General features: G+C 39.7%; 1 protein-coding gene across 1 annotated transcript in view; it reads left to right on the top strand.

The window, feature by feature from the left end:
* TCTN1 (tectonic family member 1) overlaps positions 1-19,197 on the top strand; it is a 1,166,238-nt gene that overhangs the window by 147,630 nt on the left and 999,411 nt on the right. Inside the window, exon 4 of the mRNA XM_044068635.1 lies at positions 5,792-5,922. Within this exon, the coding sequence (XP_043924570.1) occupies positions 5,792-5,922 (131 nt within the window). The remainder of the gene's footprint in view (positions 1-5,791; positions 5,923-19,197) is intronic.

Below are 19,197 nucleotides of genomic sequence, written 5' to 3'. Positions count from 1 at the left end.
GATTTTGGATGCAGATCCTTGAAGAGAATAACAGTTATGCAGAATATTATACTCATAAAGTAGCAAAAAGTATTCTAAGAACTAAGCCAATGGAGAAAGTTGATTTTGCCAATAGGAATGATTTCAAGCAGGGGTACAGAGAATAGGCAAACAGGGGCTGGAATGTACTGGAGAAAATTGGCAAAGGATCCAAGCTATTGGAAGCAAATAACTAGAGAAAGAAATGTAATAGAATGGAGCGAGGCTCAGTAGACATTTGGACTGCAGGCTAGAGACTGTCTTCCCTACCAGGGATTGATGGCAGAATTTAGGCAAAGAGAAAGGGACAGGGGATTCCTAAGTGAAAGACCTGTTCTGTGAATATAGAACATAAGCTAATATTAATAAAGGGATAATTAGGGGTACATAAAATATTGCATGGTGGCTATAATAATCATTCAGAGGAGGTTAGAAAAGTTTGGGAAGAGAGACTGGATAAGCAATTTACAAGGGAACAATAGGGGGGCATATGAATGGCTCCTAAGTATGCAAGAAAGTCAATAATGTTTAGGATTTTTGCTTGGATGTGTTTGCATAGGTATTTTTATACCCCAAGCAGACTCCAAAGTATTTTCCTAAGGTAGATGGCAAATGTTGGAGGTGTGATGGGGAAGAAAGAGATAACTGGGAACATATGTTCTAGGAGTGTAATAAGTTGGCAGACTTTAAACATTTCCTACAGAGTACCCTGTTAGAAATATTGGGTGAGCAAATAGGTATAACTAAGGAATGATTCCGTTAAGCTGGGTCACAGGATTTAAATGGCTGAGATATAGTCAGGCCTTGTTAAGTTTTATTCTGCTGGCTGCCAAAAACAGTTATTAGAAAATGGAAATCAAAAACTAAACCACCTGTATTTGAAGTATTGAATATTGTAACACAGATAAATGAACTTGAAGTGGAATCTTTTGAAAAGAGAAGGAGCAAATTGCATAGAAATAAGTGGAAGTTGTAGGAGCAATACATGCAGAATAATGTTCAGGAGGAGGAGTGAGGTTTAAGGGAAGGCAGGAATTAAGCAATTTATGTAACATTGGAATGATAGTTATAGAAAAGAATATGTGTGATGTATAATGTATGTAGCTGAACACATGTTAATGTGGTTTGTTTTTTGCTTATCTCAAGTGATAATTTAATAAAGGTGTTACAAAAAATTTGGACAGGGTCATCTTCAGAGGGACTACAGTACACTTGGTCAGTGATCTTGGACATAGCTGAGCTTTAGTTTCGCAGCATACTAGGACTTGTAGTTAAGAGACAAAAAAAACCCAGAATTGAATACCAGGTAGACAATGATAGATTGGATACTACTGAGCAACAAAAAGATCTGGAAGCTGTAGTTGTAGCAGAAACAAATTAGCCATTATGCATTGACTAAAAGAAGCTGTAGCAAATGCAAACAAAGTACTGGAAGGCATTTAGAAAGGAATTAATTCATGAAGTAGTCAGCTAGTCTTGACAAGCTACAGTTTAAGACATAGCTGAAAATTTTGGTTCCTATCGCGAAATCGAACGTGAAGAATGCCGAATACCGGAAGGCCGAACTTGGTAGTTCGAAAGGTGAGAATGTCGAAGCCGCGGAAACCCAAATTCTTTCCCTGGGAAAGAATTTGGTTGGCCACTTCTGTGGTTTCGGCATTTTTGGACTGGGTCAAGGTAAGTGTATGAACGGGTAGTGACGGACTTTAGGGTTAGGGCACGGGTCAGGTAAGTGTGCAATAGTGATGGACTTCAGGGTTAGGGCGCAGGTCAGGTAAGTGTACGATAGTGACGGACTTTAGGGTTAGGGAGCGGGTCAGTTAAGTGTACGATAGTGGTGGACTTTAGGGTTAGGGCATGGGTCAGGTAAGTGTGCGACAGTGACGGACTTTAGGGTTAGGGCGCGGGTCAGGTAAGTGTGTGGTAGTGACTGACTTTAGAGTTAGGGCTGGGTTAAGGATAGTGCATAGATAATGATGTATGTTAGGTTTAGTGTAGGTTTTGAAGGTGTTTAGTGTGATTGTGTTGTGTGTGTTTTCCGGAACAGCAATTTTTTTCCCTGGGGAAAAAATTTGCTGTTTTGAAGTTTCGATGTTATCTGAATTCGATCTTCCAAGTTCGAACTTATAGTGTTCGATATTTTGGAAGTTCGATTTCGTGATATAGACCCGAAAATTTGTGCCCCGTGCTTCTGCTGTTTTAAATGGATGGCGCAGTGGTGCAGCGGTAGCATTTTTGCCTCACAGCAAGAGGTTCTCCGGTTCAATTCTCGGCTGGGGTGCCTTCTGTGTGGAGTCTGCATGTCCTCCCTGCATTCTTGTGGGTTTCCTCCAGGTGCTCCGGTTTCCTCTCACGTTACAAAGACATGCATCTGGAGCCTTTCTCCCCGGGTCTCCGCTGAAAATTGGCTTTGTTCAAAGGTGGACTTTCCCGGTTAACAAATGTTAAATAAATAAATAAATAAATATCAGGAGCTTCAACTAGCTGAGATGTGGCAAAGAGAAACCGTAGGAATGGAATGGATTGGAAAGAGGTGGGGTGGAGAGGGAGGCTTATTGAGGCTAGGTTTGCCCTCCCAGGAGAAGGAGGTGATAGAATACGATACAGGTACATGAAAAAATAAAATAAAATAAAAAAAACAGGAGAAGGAGGAAGGCACACAGGTTCTAGATTAAGGGCATGGACTTCAAATCTGGATGTGAGAAAGACTTCTCAGAAACTTTGTTGAATGAATGTAACATACTGCCAGAAATGTTAGTGACCATGTGTCAACTAAAGTTTTCAAGAAAACTTGTGACATATGGTGGAGGGGACGAAAGGGATCTAGGGAGAATAGCAGTGTAGTGCTTATTGCATCAAACCAGGTTCTGTCTTTTTCTGCTGCTATCATATATATGTAATGAAAAGTAATTACTAGTCAGTCGCATGGACTGGATGGTTGATTTGTGCTATATCTGATATAAATATCTGTGACTGGAAGAAACATTGTCCTCTTTTTTTTTTGGATACAATTATTGGATTCAGAAGTATGCAGAGAGGGTTGGATGCATGTTACTCTGAAAAGAGACCCATGGGTCAGTGGGGCATATTCCTACTTTGTCATGATGGCAGGGCGAACAGGCTCTTGCAACATACATCTCAATGCCATCAACTTGGGGATGCATGTTAAGAATAATTTCACAAGTACTGCTACTCTCATTCCATTATTTGTTGGTGCACAGCAAATACATGCAGTAGCATTTTCATTACACAGCATATGGAGTGCAGGGGTTTTGTTATCACACCAAAATGCCATGTGTTAAAGCTGCAGGTGCATGATAAAAGGCAGTGTGAACAAAACACAGAATGGTAAAATAAACACAGAGACAAAAAGTGCTGTATTGTACAAATAATATTTTTAACTAACGTAGAATAAACTGTCTATACGAGTGGAAAAACATAATTATACTAACTGAATTGATGGGTGATAATGGAGAGCACTGTACAGTACATAAGTTATGGTTAAGAATACAGATTCCAGTATCACTTAATGTTATTAAAATGCCAGTATAACACATTCATGAAGCTGGTTTATTTTAACAGAGTAATTAAAATACAATTAAATATAGATGAGACAGTATCACAGTGTAATCAGTTATGTCTTTGTAAAAAAGTAAAAGCAGTTTTAATGTTTTTGTGAGCACATCCAGTCAGCATTGACTAGGATAATCCTCTGTTTTGTGTGTTTTACAGCTTCCCTTAGGGTTTACAAGGTCACTACTCTGTTTTGAGTGTTTCTAGTATAGTGACTGTAATCCTTACTGGTTTACCAGAAAAACAGGAATTTTAAGAGGGACAGTGCAAAATATGATAGCTAGATTGGGACACTACTCTGTTTTGGCTGTTTTCCTTAGGAATGGCAAAGACACTACTATGTGTGTTTCTGGCATTGTTGACTGTAATCCTTGGTGGTTTACTAAAAAAAAAAAAAAAAAAAAAATATATATATATATATATGTGTATATATACACTCACACACACACATATATATATATATATATATGTGTGTGTGTGTATATATGCATGTGCACATATATTTGTGTGTGTGTGTATGTGTGTGTATATGTATTGTCGATCCCAGTATATGGGGCAAAACGGCTTCCACGAATACCGAAGTGCGAACGCCACCAACGTCGAATTCCGAATTAGCGGATGACAAAACCTCGCCCCTTTTTGACCCATGGTAGCACTGGTGTGGAGGTGTGGCATGGCTGGAAATGTCGAAATTTGACATATTTTCGACATTTAAAATTTTTCACGGTTTTGGTTCATGTAAATGAATCTTAAGTGGCTGGTTGATCATGTGTGATATATATATATATATATATATATATATATATATATATATATACACACACACACACACACACACACACACACACACACACACACACACACTGTAACATATAAAACAAAATGAGGGGATATGATTTTGCATTTTTTGTGTTATGCTGCAATATTCAGTGGTTTACCAGAAAGTTAAAAAAAAATATGAGGGATACAACAAAATGGGGGATAGAGTTTTATGTCCACTTTTGTTTTACTATTCATTAAAGCAGAGCACACTGCTAAGAAATACTTCCTAAAATAACGCTGTCTAAATGTTCTCTACTTTAATAAGAATATTTGTTGCATAATATTTTTTTACATTGTTGTAAATATGTTATTCATTGTTCAAGTAAGTATAAATCTCTGTACATTATATTGATTTGGTTTAGAATGTTACAGCAGCAGAGGGAAGCTGTCAAGCTACACTACTACCGTAACATTCTAAGTGGCATGCAAACACACTACCGTGGTGCATTGTTCTCTGTTATCACCTGTTGATGATAGGCATTTGCAAGTACAACTGTTTTTTATTGTTTTATCCTTTTAACATTTCCCCTGTTCCCCTATTTGTTTACCATGTAAAATTACATTGATTTACTTTTCTGTTTCCAAAAAGAGTTTGGGAGCAGGTTCTCATAAAAAATGGAAGTTGTGTATCCACTGTAGATAATGAGTAGTGAAAAGGAAGACTAAGCAGCTGTCTTTCCTATCTTTTGGAATTGGAATTTTCTGCTGCAGGAGCATACTGTAAGTTGACAAAGTGTTTGTGTTGGGGGGGGGGGGGCAGCCTTCAGTAGTTAGAGACTGGAAGGATTGCCCAAATGTACACACGCATGCATACTTGACACTTTATAAGGGTGGATGCTGTGCATGTCCAGCATACCTCATAAATGTAGCCATGTTCTGAAAATGGAAAGAATGGAGTACAGCATAAATAGCCCCTCACCAAAGACTATAGTGCAACATCATCTAAGCAGTGTCAGTACTCTGCTCTAAACTCTTAAAAGAGCTGCAGGAAGTGTGTAGGTTGTTTTCGCATGGTACAAGCCTTGTTTAAGCAAAGCAAATTCTGGAAATCACAGTTGTTGGTTGCATTTTCTGTGAAAACATTTAAGGCATACAGGAACCTGGATATCACAGCTAAACAGAAATAATTGATTGCATCAAAAATGTTAAGAACAGCAGTTTACACACATATTGGTTTACTGACAAATTGTAATAAAATAAACATGCCTGCTTAATGAAAATTTTCTTTGTAGGATTGTAGACAAAAGCACGATTTGGTAACTTATGTCCGGTATTGAATGTTTAGTCTCTACCTCATATACAGTATCTTTAAGAAAACTGTTTAGGAAACGTGAATTAAAAAAGTGCTAAAATCTGTTATCTTTTTTTTTTTTTACAGGGATGACAGTCGGCTGTGTAGACAGCAAACAGCAATCTATTCAATTAATATTACAGTAAATCCACCTCAGAGAGTGCTAACATTAGCAGAGCAGAGCAATCCAGACTTATTCTGCATTCAGAAGGCAAACTGTAAGTATTTCAAGTTATCCTTTAAATACTTTCTCAAGTCCTTTTGTTTTGTTGCTTCTTGTTTTTTCCATTGTATTTAATAAACAACCAACCTCTTTTGAGACCAATGTAGTTGAATCACAAGAATGTTGCATGAAATTTTTCTGCAGCTCTGCTTATAGCTTAGCTCCATATTGAAATGTTAGCACTTGAAATGCTGAGTGCCAGAAAGCTGTGAAAAAAGACTGAAAACACAGGAGAAGAGTGAATCTCGAAAATCCCTCTTCTTAAGCTTCTTTTTGCAGGGTGCATGCCCCTCCTGCACCAGTCATGTTGGGTCAAGCCCCTCCACACCCCTGAACTTATACATACCAACTCTGAGATTGCTGTACTTCATAGAAAAGAGAATAGTCTGAGAAATGTCATCTTAGACTTAGTATAGGTAGGTCCAGTCTTTCGGCCATTCAGTCTCTGTATTTCAGGGACCCGCTCTAGCGGGTTTTGACATTTCAAGTGGTTACCTACAGATGTTCTTCCATATCACTGTTGCAGTATTTTTTACGCAAGGATAGTCCAATGTTTGTTTGGAGGCCAGTATACCAAAGCCTTTAGTAGTTATGCGCATTGTACGTCAAACATCTGCTCTCTGCACATGGAGTATTGCATAAAGGTGATATACAGACGAACACACTCAGAACTTCTTTGCCGCCAGTCCGAATATCATTGTTGAACACTGGGCTGAACACCTTTCTGTGCTGGTTGCCAACCCATGTTTACAGATGTGTGGCCTGTTGGGGGTTCTTCTCTTTCTCATATCTTGTGTGGTTATTGTGTTCATGCCATCCAGAAAGGGAAAATGTCAGTATGGAGGCAGATTCCCCATAAAGACTGTCGCGACCAGTGTCTCTTCTGTTTGGGCACTTCCCTTGACCATACACAGTCCTCTATCTGCCAGACGCCTGTGCCTCAAATGCTTTGTAGTCGTCTTTCCTCCTTGTCCATCTACCTGGAGAACCAACATTTTAAGTTATTGGCTCAATGTACTGTGGCAGAATTCTACTGTCCTGAGGGCCAGCTGTCTGAAAAGAAGGAAAAAAAGTTAGGTCTGATCTGGCTGCTGTCCATCCTCCCCTGGACATCACTCTCAAGGCTGCTGAAAGCCAGGAGGGCTGTCTGATGGTTGCTTCAGATTCCACTGCAGTGATCCCATCAGATGCCATCATGGATCTGGTTCTTACATGTCCTCAGAAGCTTTTCAGATGTCTGTGCCTGCTGTTGAGGGGGACCTCAGCTAATTATATCCGAAGGACCATTGGGGGATTCCTCAGATCTTAGTTACTGAAGAGATTCCTACAACCATTATTGAGTTTTGCCAGGGGGCTGACCCTCCAAAGGTGTTTCATGTGGACACCATGCAGAAGAAGAAACAAAAAACAAAACATATTTCCCCTGTTGTTAAGGATGCCCAACGTGAATGGCAGGATTTCACTCAAGGTCTATTTAATGATTTGATGGCCTCAAAGCCTCCTCAAGGGATCTCTGTGCCTGCTCCTCTCAATAGGTGTTTCACTCCACTCAGGAGGCTAAGGGAGTTGGAATCTTCAGATTTAGACCTGGACTTTGGGAGAAGAATCTTTTGGCTTACTCTTCCTAAATCCTTTTCTCCTTGGTCTACTGTGCAAAGGAGGACTCTAAGTCCAGATTCCTCCTTGGAGGAACTCTTCTTTGGGGATACCATTGGCTGTATGATGGATTATTCTAAGTGGGACTGCTCTCAATTGAATAATAAATTAGTAAAAGAACTAAAGTCTAGATGCTCTCAATTTAAGTTCACTCATAATTGAAATAGAATCATTCAATTCTGGATAGTTTGTGGCATCCAAACATAACTGCCAAAGCATTTCCTGGTGCAAAAGTTGATTTTGACAGTCTCTTAAAAATGCTGAAGATTCAATCTTATCCAGTATGTAAAACTTAAAATTGAAAAAAAAATTGTGACACTGAGAAACATGTCTGGCCAACGCACTCTTGTCAGTTTTTTTTTAAATACTGTATGCATGTTGGTCGATCCTTCTCTTAAAGGCATTGTTGGTTTTACCAATGTAACGTACAGGAAATGTGGTGCACCTGGTCCTGTACACCACCTTGTCTGTTGCACAGTTGTATCTACCTTTAACCATCCACCTAGAAACGTTTTCCAAAATGACATTCTTAGGTTTAATATCAGTAAAAGGACACTGTCAACAGTGACCACACTTATAAATCGGTAAAGAACCCTTATAAAACCCCCTCCCAGGTCTTTCCGAAATGTTTTTAAGACTCAGTTGGTTCTTGAAAGTAAAAGTTGGTAGATCCTTAAAAAAGGGTTTTATGCTTTCATCACACTTTCAGTAAACCAGTTCTTGGATAAAATATTGCAAATGCTTGAGGCATCCAAAGAATAATGAAGAATGATGTTATTGTTCGCATAAAATAAACAAAAAGAAGTATCCGAAGTAGGGACACAAACCCTAGATTCCCATGCAGATGGCAGTGATTATTCCGCTGAACCATAATCTCTGTTGCTTACATCACTGCAATTAATACTGAAAACCTCCTTAGAAGTGTCATCCTTAGGTAAACCAATGCCGTTCATGATAATGGGAGAATATTTCTCATTTCTGTCTTGCAGAACTTGTTGGTAAAAAAGATGTGCTAAATCACATGGGTACCATCTCTCCAGAAACATATTCTTGAGGGCATTAAAGTTATAAATGCCAATGTTGTCATATGAAGTCAAATGAGATAAATGAATAAATTGACTTTTGACAACACCTCCTGTTCTGAAGTTGGGGGTGATTGCTCTGAAAATGCAAAAAAGCATTGCAGTATGTTGGCGTTCGATAAATGTTGCTTATTACCATTTTTTGGATGATATTTTTTGGTAAGGTAGTATAGAACAATTTCTTTCAGACTTAAAATCATCTTTGTTCTTGGAATTTACCCACCCTTTTTGTGCTGAACACATCCATTATTTGGATGTAGAGGTCTTCAAGGGTTATAATAATACTTTTGTCATCAACATTTATCGAATACCAACTTTTTGTAATGCTTTTTTGCATTTTCAGAACAATCACCCCCTACGTGTAAGCATGTTTTATTATGGTATTTATTAAAAACTTCATTTTGATACAACTTTTGGTGGTCCGTTCATTTGGATTTGTTTGGAACTGTCAGCATTACGGGATTCACTAACTGAGCCAGTATTTTTGAGTTTTGGTGTTTTTAGGCTGCATGGACACGTTCTTTGTTTCGGATTATCAGCTTATAAAAACTTATTAGATCACTGCTTGCCTGTCTGCCTGCCTGTGCCTGGAACTTTAGGAACAATGATGACAACAATTGCCGTAATAATCTTTAATGGACAACACAAGAGAATTCTCCATTGGACTCATGGGGGGGGGGGGGGGTTGAATGGTCCCATATTTCAGACCCAGTATCACAGCAAATCAGGACATTTAGAGTTCACAAGGCACATGTCAGGCTATGTTGATCTGGAATGTCGATTCCAGATTTTGTCATTTGTAAATGACATTGAACATTTACAGTCACCACAGATACTTCTGCTCTCTTGTATTTGTGGAGGAGGACATTGTCAAAAACAGACTGTCTAAAGTCTCCACAACAACAGAGACCAGTTTTCACTTCAGCCTCAACATACTGGAGAGTGCTATGGTATATGAAAAAGCAAGATGTACTCATACCCCTTGTGTCCATAATCCATGAAAGATTGGGAATTACCTATTTCATTAACTGTTTTTTAATAGCCAGCCACATTCTGGAAGAAGCCAGCTCCCTGGTGAACAAGCTCAGACATTGCGTACTGATGCTGAATGGGGTGGTCTTTCAACCCTTTAGTAGAATGAAGAGTTCTCTGTTTTTGCTGCAGACCATGTTGCAACATTTTTGCTTCCCTAACTGGGTTTACAAGCATCAACTTCTTGTCCTTCATCCCTACAGTAGGAGAATGCCTCAGAGATGCTCTTATCAACAAATGGCCCCTGGACTCTTTTACTGCTTTCCTGTAATTCCTCTGATGGTGAGGTTTATTCAGTAAGCAAAACAACACAAGTTTAAAGTCATGCTTGTAGCTCACTATCGAAAGGTATGTGCAGGGCAAGCTACACATATGCACTCCATATAGGGGGAAACCTTTCCAGCAACACTGCTCAGGACCATTTTCTCGTGTTTATCCAATAAACCCTATCCGTACCTTTACTGCCTACATTTTAACACATATTTTGCCATTTCCAGCAATGGCAAGTTAACTCACCTTTTTCTTCTAGAATTGTTCAAATGATGCTATGTTCTTAGAAGTCCAATAAACCTACAAGAATAAGTCAATGTAGTTTTCTTTGTGGGCAACATACAGAGGTATGGATCCAGGTATGGATCCAGTTAGTCCCTCAACCCCATCAGGTTTGGAGTATTTTGATCAAATCGTTTACTTTTCTTTTATTAAAGTTAATTTGGCAGATTTTTCTAATTTTCCTCAGAGTGCATACTCATCTCTGGCTTTTGTAAAATTCTGTAAAACTATTTAAGGGATGTTTTTTCCTTTAAGGTCACCTGTTAAAGGTCCCATTCCTTGAAGGAGTCTTTATTTTGTGCTGGAAGAACTTACTTTTCCTTCTTTTGAGCCCAGAGCTTTAGCTGAATTAAAGATTCTTTTGTCACAGAAAAACTTTTTCTTATGACCATTTAAAAAATAAGCAAGTAAGCACACAATACACAGCTGCCTGTTTCCAGGGTAATCCAAGTTACAGGACTTGCTCAGAGTTGCAGAACTGACAAATCGAAGATGGGGTATTCAAACCCTGAACCACAAGAGAAAGTTCACTGCAGCTCATAGCTTTAGTTCTGTTTTGCCATGAAAATCTTTGAGCTGGACTTCTAAAATTACAGTTGACTGAGTTGCATATCTGTTAGAGCTCTCCTAGAGTGAAAACTGAGAAACTGTTAATCTGGCTATTGGGTAGTAACAACAGTAACTGAATGCCAGTGAAAAAAGGACATTTGGAAAAAGTAAGGAAAAATCAACAAGAAAAGAAGAAATAGCTCTGGCTGGGATGGTGTTTAAAAAAAGTGAGACACTGGGGGAACAAATAGTCAAATGTCAGATGATGAAAGGCCAAAGAAAAATAGATAAAGCTTTAAGTAGTAGTTCAGCTACATTGACAAAACTGCATCGGTCAGAGATTGAAATGAAGGCAAGACTGGCTGAACCTGAGGCTTTTGGCTGACCATGAGGCTTTCCAAGAAGAAATGTCTCTAAAAATATTAAGAGTTCAAAGACAAAGCATATAGAGAAAACCAGAGATTTTTCTTCTATGCTAGGAAACAGAAAGAGTGTTAATTTTATCAAAGTACAGAAAAGCAACTGTACTGATGTTCCACAGGAAGATTTGTTAACTGAGAGAATACATTGTGTGTATACTGCAAACATGGTCATCAGAAAACAGCAGAGATCTAAGATGCAATCATACTAACAGAGAGAACTGCTCCTTGAGTGTTTTTTTATTGAAGCAAGAAGTCTGCAAAATGTATCATGGATTCAAAAAGAGATGAGAAGAAGCAACTTAGATACAAGTTAAGCCTTCACTCAGCCTGTGCACGTAAGATGCATGTTTGAAGGAACTGTCGTGTAAGTTGTAAAGTTTTTTTTTCAGAATGGCTGTTTTCAGGATGAACATATAGTGGAATATTGGTAGCAAAGGAAAAGCGGAGTAGTAATATTAGTGATATATATTCTTCTGCTACAGTTAGAAGTAGTATAGAACTCTTCATGGTTTGAAAACCAGTCAACAGGTTGCACTTCCACAGCTAAACTGTCACAGACTTCCAATATTCCTTTATGTAGAAACAAACGTATAGGAGGCTATGATGAAAAAATCTTAAAGCATCAAGGAGACTCCCAATATTACTGTGCACTGATCAGCAAGTTGAGTAGACCTCTCCCAGTGTGAAAATTGAAACTTAGGAAAAAAAAAAGCCAACAAAAGCTATCAGTTTGGGTAAACTTCAGTTATTGTTTAGTAATTATACTGCTTGGATGCCAGAAAAGAATACATTTGGAGAAAATAAGAAAATCAACTAGAAAATGAAAAGAAAATAATCTGCCTGGAAAAATATTACAACTTCTAGTAATTTAGAGGAAATTATAACTTAAATGCAATCAGACAAGTTTAAAGCAAATTAAATACCACTGAATGAATATATAAAGTAAAATTACAAAGTATGAAAAAAATTGAAGAAACTTTGGCTATTCATGTGAACTGATAAAACTGCAAAATTTAGAGGTTGAAATGAGAAAAAGGCTGACTGAGCATGAGTCTTCTCTTGAATAAATGTTTCATGAGTAAAGGGCACCCAGATTGATAGCAACCTGACTTTTGACCACAATGTTGCTGCCATTGTACAGAAGGCTTTCTACATGGCCCACCTCATAAATAAGGGTATTTCATCCAGGAACAAGAGGGTCATAACATCCCTGTACTCCCCCCATCAGGCACATTATCGAGTACAGTACCCCCTTTGGCATGTACCTTGCCAAGCACATGCAGCAGCTAGAGAGACCACAGAGATTCCTGATTAGGAAAATCCAGGGTCTCAACATCTGTCCTATACAGATAGACTAAAAACCCCTGTCACTCTACTCAGTCTCATACAGACTGCTCAGAGGTAACCTGTATTTGGCCATTTCAGACCCAGCCATGATGGAGTTGCTGCATATCTGTAAGTCAAACTCCACTCTCACAACCCACACACAAGGCCTCAACCTGGTCTGTGACATTAATAGAACTTGTTGGTGGAATAGATTTGTGTCCCAAAGACTCACCCATCTGTGGAATAGACTCCCTCTCCATGTCAAGCAGAGTACCTCTCTAGCCCTCTTTGAGGAACCTGGACGACTGGATGGAAAACAGAAAATGCACCCCTGGGTTCCCACCTGTGTCCCTGCTGGACAGAGGAAACAGGTGCTGCTGACTTTGTGGGAACATGGTCAAAATTCTTAGCTAGGCTTATAAGGGCCTTTGGGCCTATAGCCTAGTATCAGCCAATGAACCTATGAAGTAGTAGAGTTAGAAGACTGAGCATGCAAAGAAAACCTGAGAGTTTCTGCTACAACAGAGAAAGTGGAAGGAACATACTACATTAATTTTATGAAAGCATAAATATGAAACTGGACTGGTATTCTATTGGAGGATTTGTTAATTGAGAGAGCACATTGTGTGTATTCTCCAAATCTGACACTGAAAAGCAGCCAGGACCTCTATATTAATAAGGATGCAAGTCATACCAGCAGACAGAGTTGATGTCCTTCTATTCATCTGTTGCAGTATTTATAACATGAGGGAGTTCTGTCGTCGGCCATCTAATGTAAGCCATTGTACAAAAGATTTTGGTACTGTAGGCTGCAATTAGACGTTGGCCATAAAAGTGAAGTACACATGCACCAACCTCAGAACTTCTCTGCTGCAAGATCTGAATGCCAGATTCTAGTGTATGGTCTGACTCTGAGTCATTTGCAGTCCTTCAGAAATTCAGATAAGCACCCCATTGGGGAATTTTGTGACTTTTGCTACTGTCTTTGGTTAGAGTTCATGTTATCCAAGAGGGACAAGTGCCAATGTGGACAACAAATTCCACACAAGGATAGCCATCTCCAGTGCCTGTTCTGCTTAGGCCCAAACCACAACCACAAAAGATGTTCTATTTGTTAGGTGTATGTCCCAAAAACTTTGAGGAGATTATTCTCCCTAGCTTTCTACCTTGAGAATCAGTGCTGAAAGCTGCTACCAAAAAGTGCTATGGAGGGATCCCTTAGGCCTGAAGCTGAGTTGGCTTTCAAGAGGAATGCCAAAAAGCAAAGCCCTGAACCTTCTGCTGTGCTTATGGATACTGACATCTCTCTTGAGCTGGAGGACAGCCTGGAGACATACCCGGTTCACAGCTCAGATATGCAAGCCAAGCCTGATATCCAGGCTGGCTTGGATCTCAGCATTAGCACATCCACAGTGGCTGAGCAGGCATTCATGTTGGATGTCCAGGGGAACCATGGCTTGTCATTCTAGAAGGCCCTAAGGGGATTCCACAGATCCTTGTTAGGGAAGAGGTAGATTCTGACCTGATCGAATATAGGCTGACGTTGTGCCCATCTACCCTACATAAGGCAGACTTGCATGGGAAAAAGTAACAAAAAGCAAGCATTTGTCTGCACTAAAAGAGCCTGCTAGTGATTGGCAGAAATTCACTCAGGGCCTCTTCAATGCCCTTGTGTCACTTAGGTCTCCTCCAGGTTTTACATACCCCCCACCCAGTACTCTCTCTCCACTTAAAAAATAGGGAGGAGGATACATCTGAGGAAGAGGAATCTTCAGGGGATGAATCACTGGCTTACTGTTCTCCAACCCCTACTCCCCTGAATTATGCCCTCCCCGAAGAGGAATCAAACCGTACAGACTCACCTAGGGAAGACCTGTTCTTTAGAGAGACCCTAGCTAAGATGAGAGACCATTTAAATGGGATAGCACCCAAGTATCTGAAGTACAAAAAGAATCACCTAGCCCATCAGCTATCCCTCCTGTCTTGCCTGCCTTTCTTGATGATTTTGCCTCAGCTTCACAGGCACCAGATTTCCAGCCACCTTTTGCCTAAAAGCCAGACAGTTTCTATAAGATCCCAGAGGATTGCGAGTTTCTCTTCAGATGTTCCTCTGCAGACATTCTGTAATTTCTGTGTCTTCTGACAAGCCATCAAAACATCAAAATTGCTGCTCTCCACTACCCTCTTGCCATCTGATAAGGATAGCAGGATCCTGGATAGACTAGGCAAAAAAGTATACACTTCCACTCTAGCATTCAGGGCCATAGATTACTAGACACGTATGACCAAATTCACTTTAGAATTTATGTCCCAACTTTCACAGGTAATTACAGGCTTACCGTACTCAGAAAAAAAAAACCTTGGCTACTTCTTTGCTTGGTGTTTCTTGTCAAGTAGCATTTCACCCTATAAAGTGCAGCTATGATGGTACAGAAGCTTCCACCAGAGCAGCTGCCTCTGGATCAGTGATAAGAAGATTTTCTTGGCTAAGATATCAGCCATTACCTGAGGACATAAAAGCCAAACTTATGGATGCTCCTCTGGACAATTCTGCTTTGTTTGGACTTGCAACTGATAAACTGTTCATATCAGTGCAGGAGTAGGGTAAGGAACTGCAGGACTTGAAACATATTTTTATTTCCCCAGTACCCAAGTTCCATAGAAATTACCCTGCAAAGCCTGCATTTATGCATAGAAATTCCTGTCACACAAAACCCAAAACAAAAAGAGTAACAGGAGACGACAGCCTAGGGCCCCACAGGAAACTCAGTCACCTAAGCGGCCCTTTCCAGACCAGCCATCCTCTCTTTGACTACTTTCTCCCTACCACCCATATCCCACTTTCCCAGCACCTACCCCCATCCCTACCAGCCTGGATAAGCATAACTCAAGATGCCTGGGTCCTCTCAGTTGTTCAAAAAGGGTACTTCATGATGTGGGATCAACTACACTCCTTTAGGGGCATTCCTCACCCTCCCATGGAACAACTTGCCTTTTTCCCAGAAGTTCTCTTAAAATGATTGAACCAAGGGACCATTCATAGTGTCCCCAAAAATGAAACGGGCAAAGGATTTTATTCCAGGTTGTTCCTGGTGCCAAGGAAGGAGGGTCCCTGGAGACCCACCCTCGACCTGTCCCATCTCAGTACATTACTAAGAGTACCCACTTTCCGCATGCTGACGCACCAGACTCTGTTCCCACTCATTCTGCCTCAAGCCTTCATAATTACCCTGAATATCAAAGATGCATATCTCTACATTCCTATCCATCCCAACTACAGGAAGTTTTTATGCTTCTCTTTATCATCATGACATTTTCAATTCTGTGGCTTGCCCTTTGGGCTTTCTACCACACCCAGGGTTTTCAAATGCCTGGCTCCTGTGAATGCCCACTGCAGACTCCAGGGAATACACATCTTTCTGTATCTGGACAAACTTCTCCTTCTAGCTACCTCCACAGAGGAGTTGGAATGAAATAATGCCTTTACCACCATTTTTTTTTACAAAGTCTGGGGTTCACCATAAACTTAAAAAAAGTCCATTCTCACCCCTTCACAGGATCAAATTTTCCTGAGGTGTAGGATACAAACAGATCTTATGAGGTTCTCAGACATTCTACTGGTTTACCACTTTACAGCCAGAGAGTTCATCAGGGTCTTGGATCTCATGGCATCCACCATTCACATGCTCCCCTTAGCCAAACTCCACATGAGAAAATGGCAATGGTATCTAAAATGAGTTTGGATGCAACACCAACACCATTGGAATTTGCCATTCCCTGCATCCCCTGTCTGAAGAGGGAACTTCAGTGGTGGATACGTCAAGTGTCACTCATCCCAGGGCTCCCCTTACACCCTCCTGCTCTTTGTCAAGAGATTTGCACAGATGCCTCAGACTTGGGTATCTGGTATCCCTCTCAGTTGAAGGAACACAGTGTAGGGGAGATGAGGGTGCTGCTACTGGCCATGCAAACTTTCCACCCCTTATTCCGACCAGGAGCTCTAAAGCTATTCAATATGACAGTCCTAGGGTATGTGAACAACCAGGGAGGGGGGACCAAATCTTATTTAGTATGCCACTGGCTCTTCAGGCTTGGGAGCTGGCAGTAAAATTCCAGGTAACCCTTCAGGCAGTGTACATCCCAGCATCTCAAATTTGTGTGGCAGATTACATGAGTAAGTACCAAACACCATCTCACGAATGGATGGTTTAAAGAGATGTGTTTCTAGACATTGTTCACCAGTGGGCTATTCCTCAAACAGACCTTTTTGCATCCTCCATGAACAGACAAGTTTCCACAGTTTTGTGCCAGATCACCCTTTCCTCTGGTCTGGAAAGTGGATGCCCTATCTTTCTGTTGGAAGGGGATGTTTCTATATGAATTCCCTCGCATTCCCCTCATACCAATTGAGAATTCAGCAGGACAAACCAAAAATCTTGCTGGTGACTCTCTTTTGGCCAAGACAACTCTGGTTCCCTCTCCTTCTGCATTTAGCCAAGAGCAATCACCACAAGTTACCTCACAGGTTGGACCTACTCATACAAGACAAAGGGACCCTCATCCATCCCCACTTGGCGACTCTTCAGTTGACCCTGTGGGTGACAGAGTACTAATCATTTTCAAATACCTGTTCTCTGAGGACTTGCTCACAGCCTGCAGGAGGCCAGGAAATCAAATACCAGAACATTTTACTTAGCAAATGGAAGAGATTTTCAATCTGGTGTCTGAAATGAAATCAGGATGCATTAAGAGTGGAAATTCCCCTGGTTTTGACTTATTTGTGTGAATTGTTCAATGCTGGTTTGGCTTACTCTTCAGTAAAAGCTCAAATGTCAGCCATACCTGCCTGTCTGCCTCTGTCTCCTTAGCAAGCAGATTTGAGACGAAACAATTTCTGAAGGCGTCCTACACATCAGGCTTCTCAGGAAACCTATTTTGGCTTGCTGGGACCTTAAATCTGTTTTGTAAAAGCTGATGAATCTCCCACCCTTCAAGCCAGTTTCCTCAGCTTCCCTTCAGCACTGTTCCTGGAAAACTGTGTTGCTCCTAAGCCAGATGGGTGTCTGAGCTACAGCCCCTTATGATATCTCCACCTTTTCTGGTCTTTCAAAAGGACAGGGTCTCCCTGTGCACAGACCCCTCATTTATGCCTAAGGTGGTTGATGACCTATCTCTAAATCAGTCCATACACTTACTTACCTTTTTCCATTCTCCCCAGAACTCTAGTGAGAAGGTCCTCCTTACTTTAGATGTCCACAGGCAATCACCACTACATGAATTGCCATTTATATACATTTACTTAATTCAATTAACTTCATTAATTATGCAAATACTTTCTTAAGGTAAAACCACTTTGTTTTTTTTAAAAATCATTGAGTCATGTGCAATTTCTTCTGTTTTAGTGCAATAAATTCTGTTGTAATCATTATAATACAAATAGCATAATGTAGTGTAACCAACCAGTACAAAAGAGTGTTTAGAAAATATACCATATTGTTATTTACTGATACACAATAAATATTTTTTAAAAAATATTATAAATGTTTAACTATGTTCCACATGATGGCTTTTTTTATATATATAAAATAGTTTAAAAATGTTTAAAATTGATTATAAACAGTCTATTAGTTGATTGTCTCCTTGGATTAAATGTGACATATTATCATACATCTAAAACAATGTAGGTCTTCAATTTATGCGGTGAGGTGGAAGGAAAGAGGTAATGGAAGAGTTGCTGTTGTATGAAACAACAGCATAACCAATTAAATCTAATGATAATTGCAAAGTGTCTCCCTATGCAACAACAAAACCTTGTATGCCTATATCGTCGTTCTCTTAAGTTAAACCTTAATAGCAGCAAAACCTGTGTATATATGCAAAAAATATGTTAAAATATACTGAACAACTAAACAACTTAATTTCTTTTTAAGGGTTGACAGAAGAACCGCTTGTGTATGAATCGACAGCATCAACAATAAAGTTTGACAACCATTGCACATACTTTTCTGTAATATAGTGAACTATGCATCCCTGCACAATCACTCCACCAATATAAACCTAAAAGCAGCAAAACCTATTTGTGTGTACTTTAAATGTGTTAAAATATACCGGGGCAATTAAACAGCTTGATTTCTTTTTAAGAACTATTCTAAGAATGTTTCACAATTAATTTTTAAAAACTGAACTTGTAATAAATTAATAATACACTAATTCATCCTGAATTAAATGTTAAAGTTTTGCTCTCCTTAGTTTTAAAATTGAGCTTATACTTAAAGTGTCGTTTAATCCTGGACTCCTATTTGCATCTAATCTTAGTTGCCATGCTAACTCCTTGGATTCTAAGACAGATTCCCAATCACCACCTCTTTCATTTTGCAACACTTGTTCTAAGATTATGAACTTAAGGTTGTAGTTTGGGCATTTTTTCAATGTCATAATAATCTCTTTTCAGTTCTCTCTCCGTTTTCCCAATGTAGAAACTGTTGCATGTGATGCATAGTCCAAGATATACCACTCCCTTAGTGTTACAGGTGTAGTGTCCCTGTGGTTTGATGTCAAAATTTCTTGCTTTTAAAAACAGATGAGAGTCATGAATAATCATGTGACATTGTTTGCAAGCCCTTCCTTTTTAACACCTTTTCCATTGCTCTG

Source organism: Protopterus annectens, chromosome 4.part0, assembly GCF_019279795.1.
Source record: "Protopterus annectens isolate FY-2018-M chromosome 4.part0, PAN1.0, whole genome shotgun sequence".
NCBI lineage: Eukaryota > Metazoa > Chordata > Ceratodontiformes > Protopteridae > Protopterus > Protopterus annectens.
Note: the sequence above shows the minus strand (reverse complement) of the source record. Positions and strands in the feature narration are given on the sequence as shown.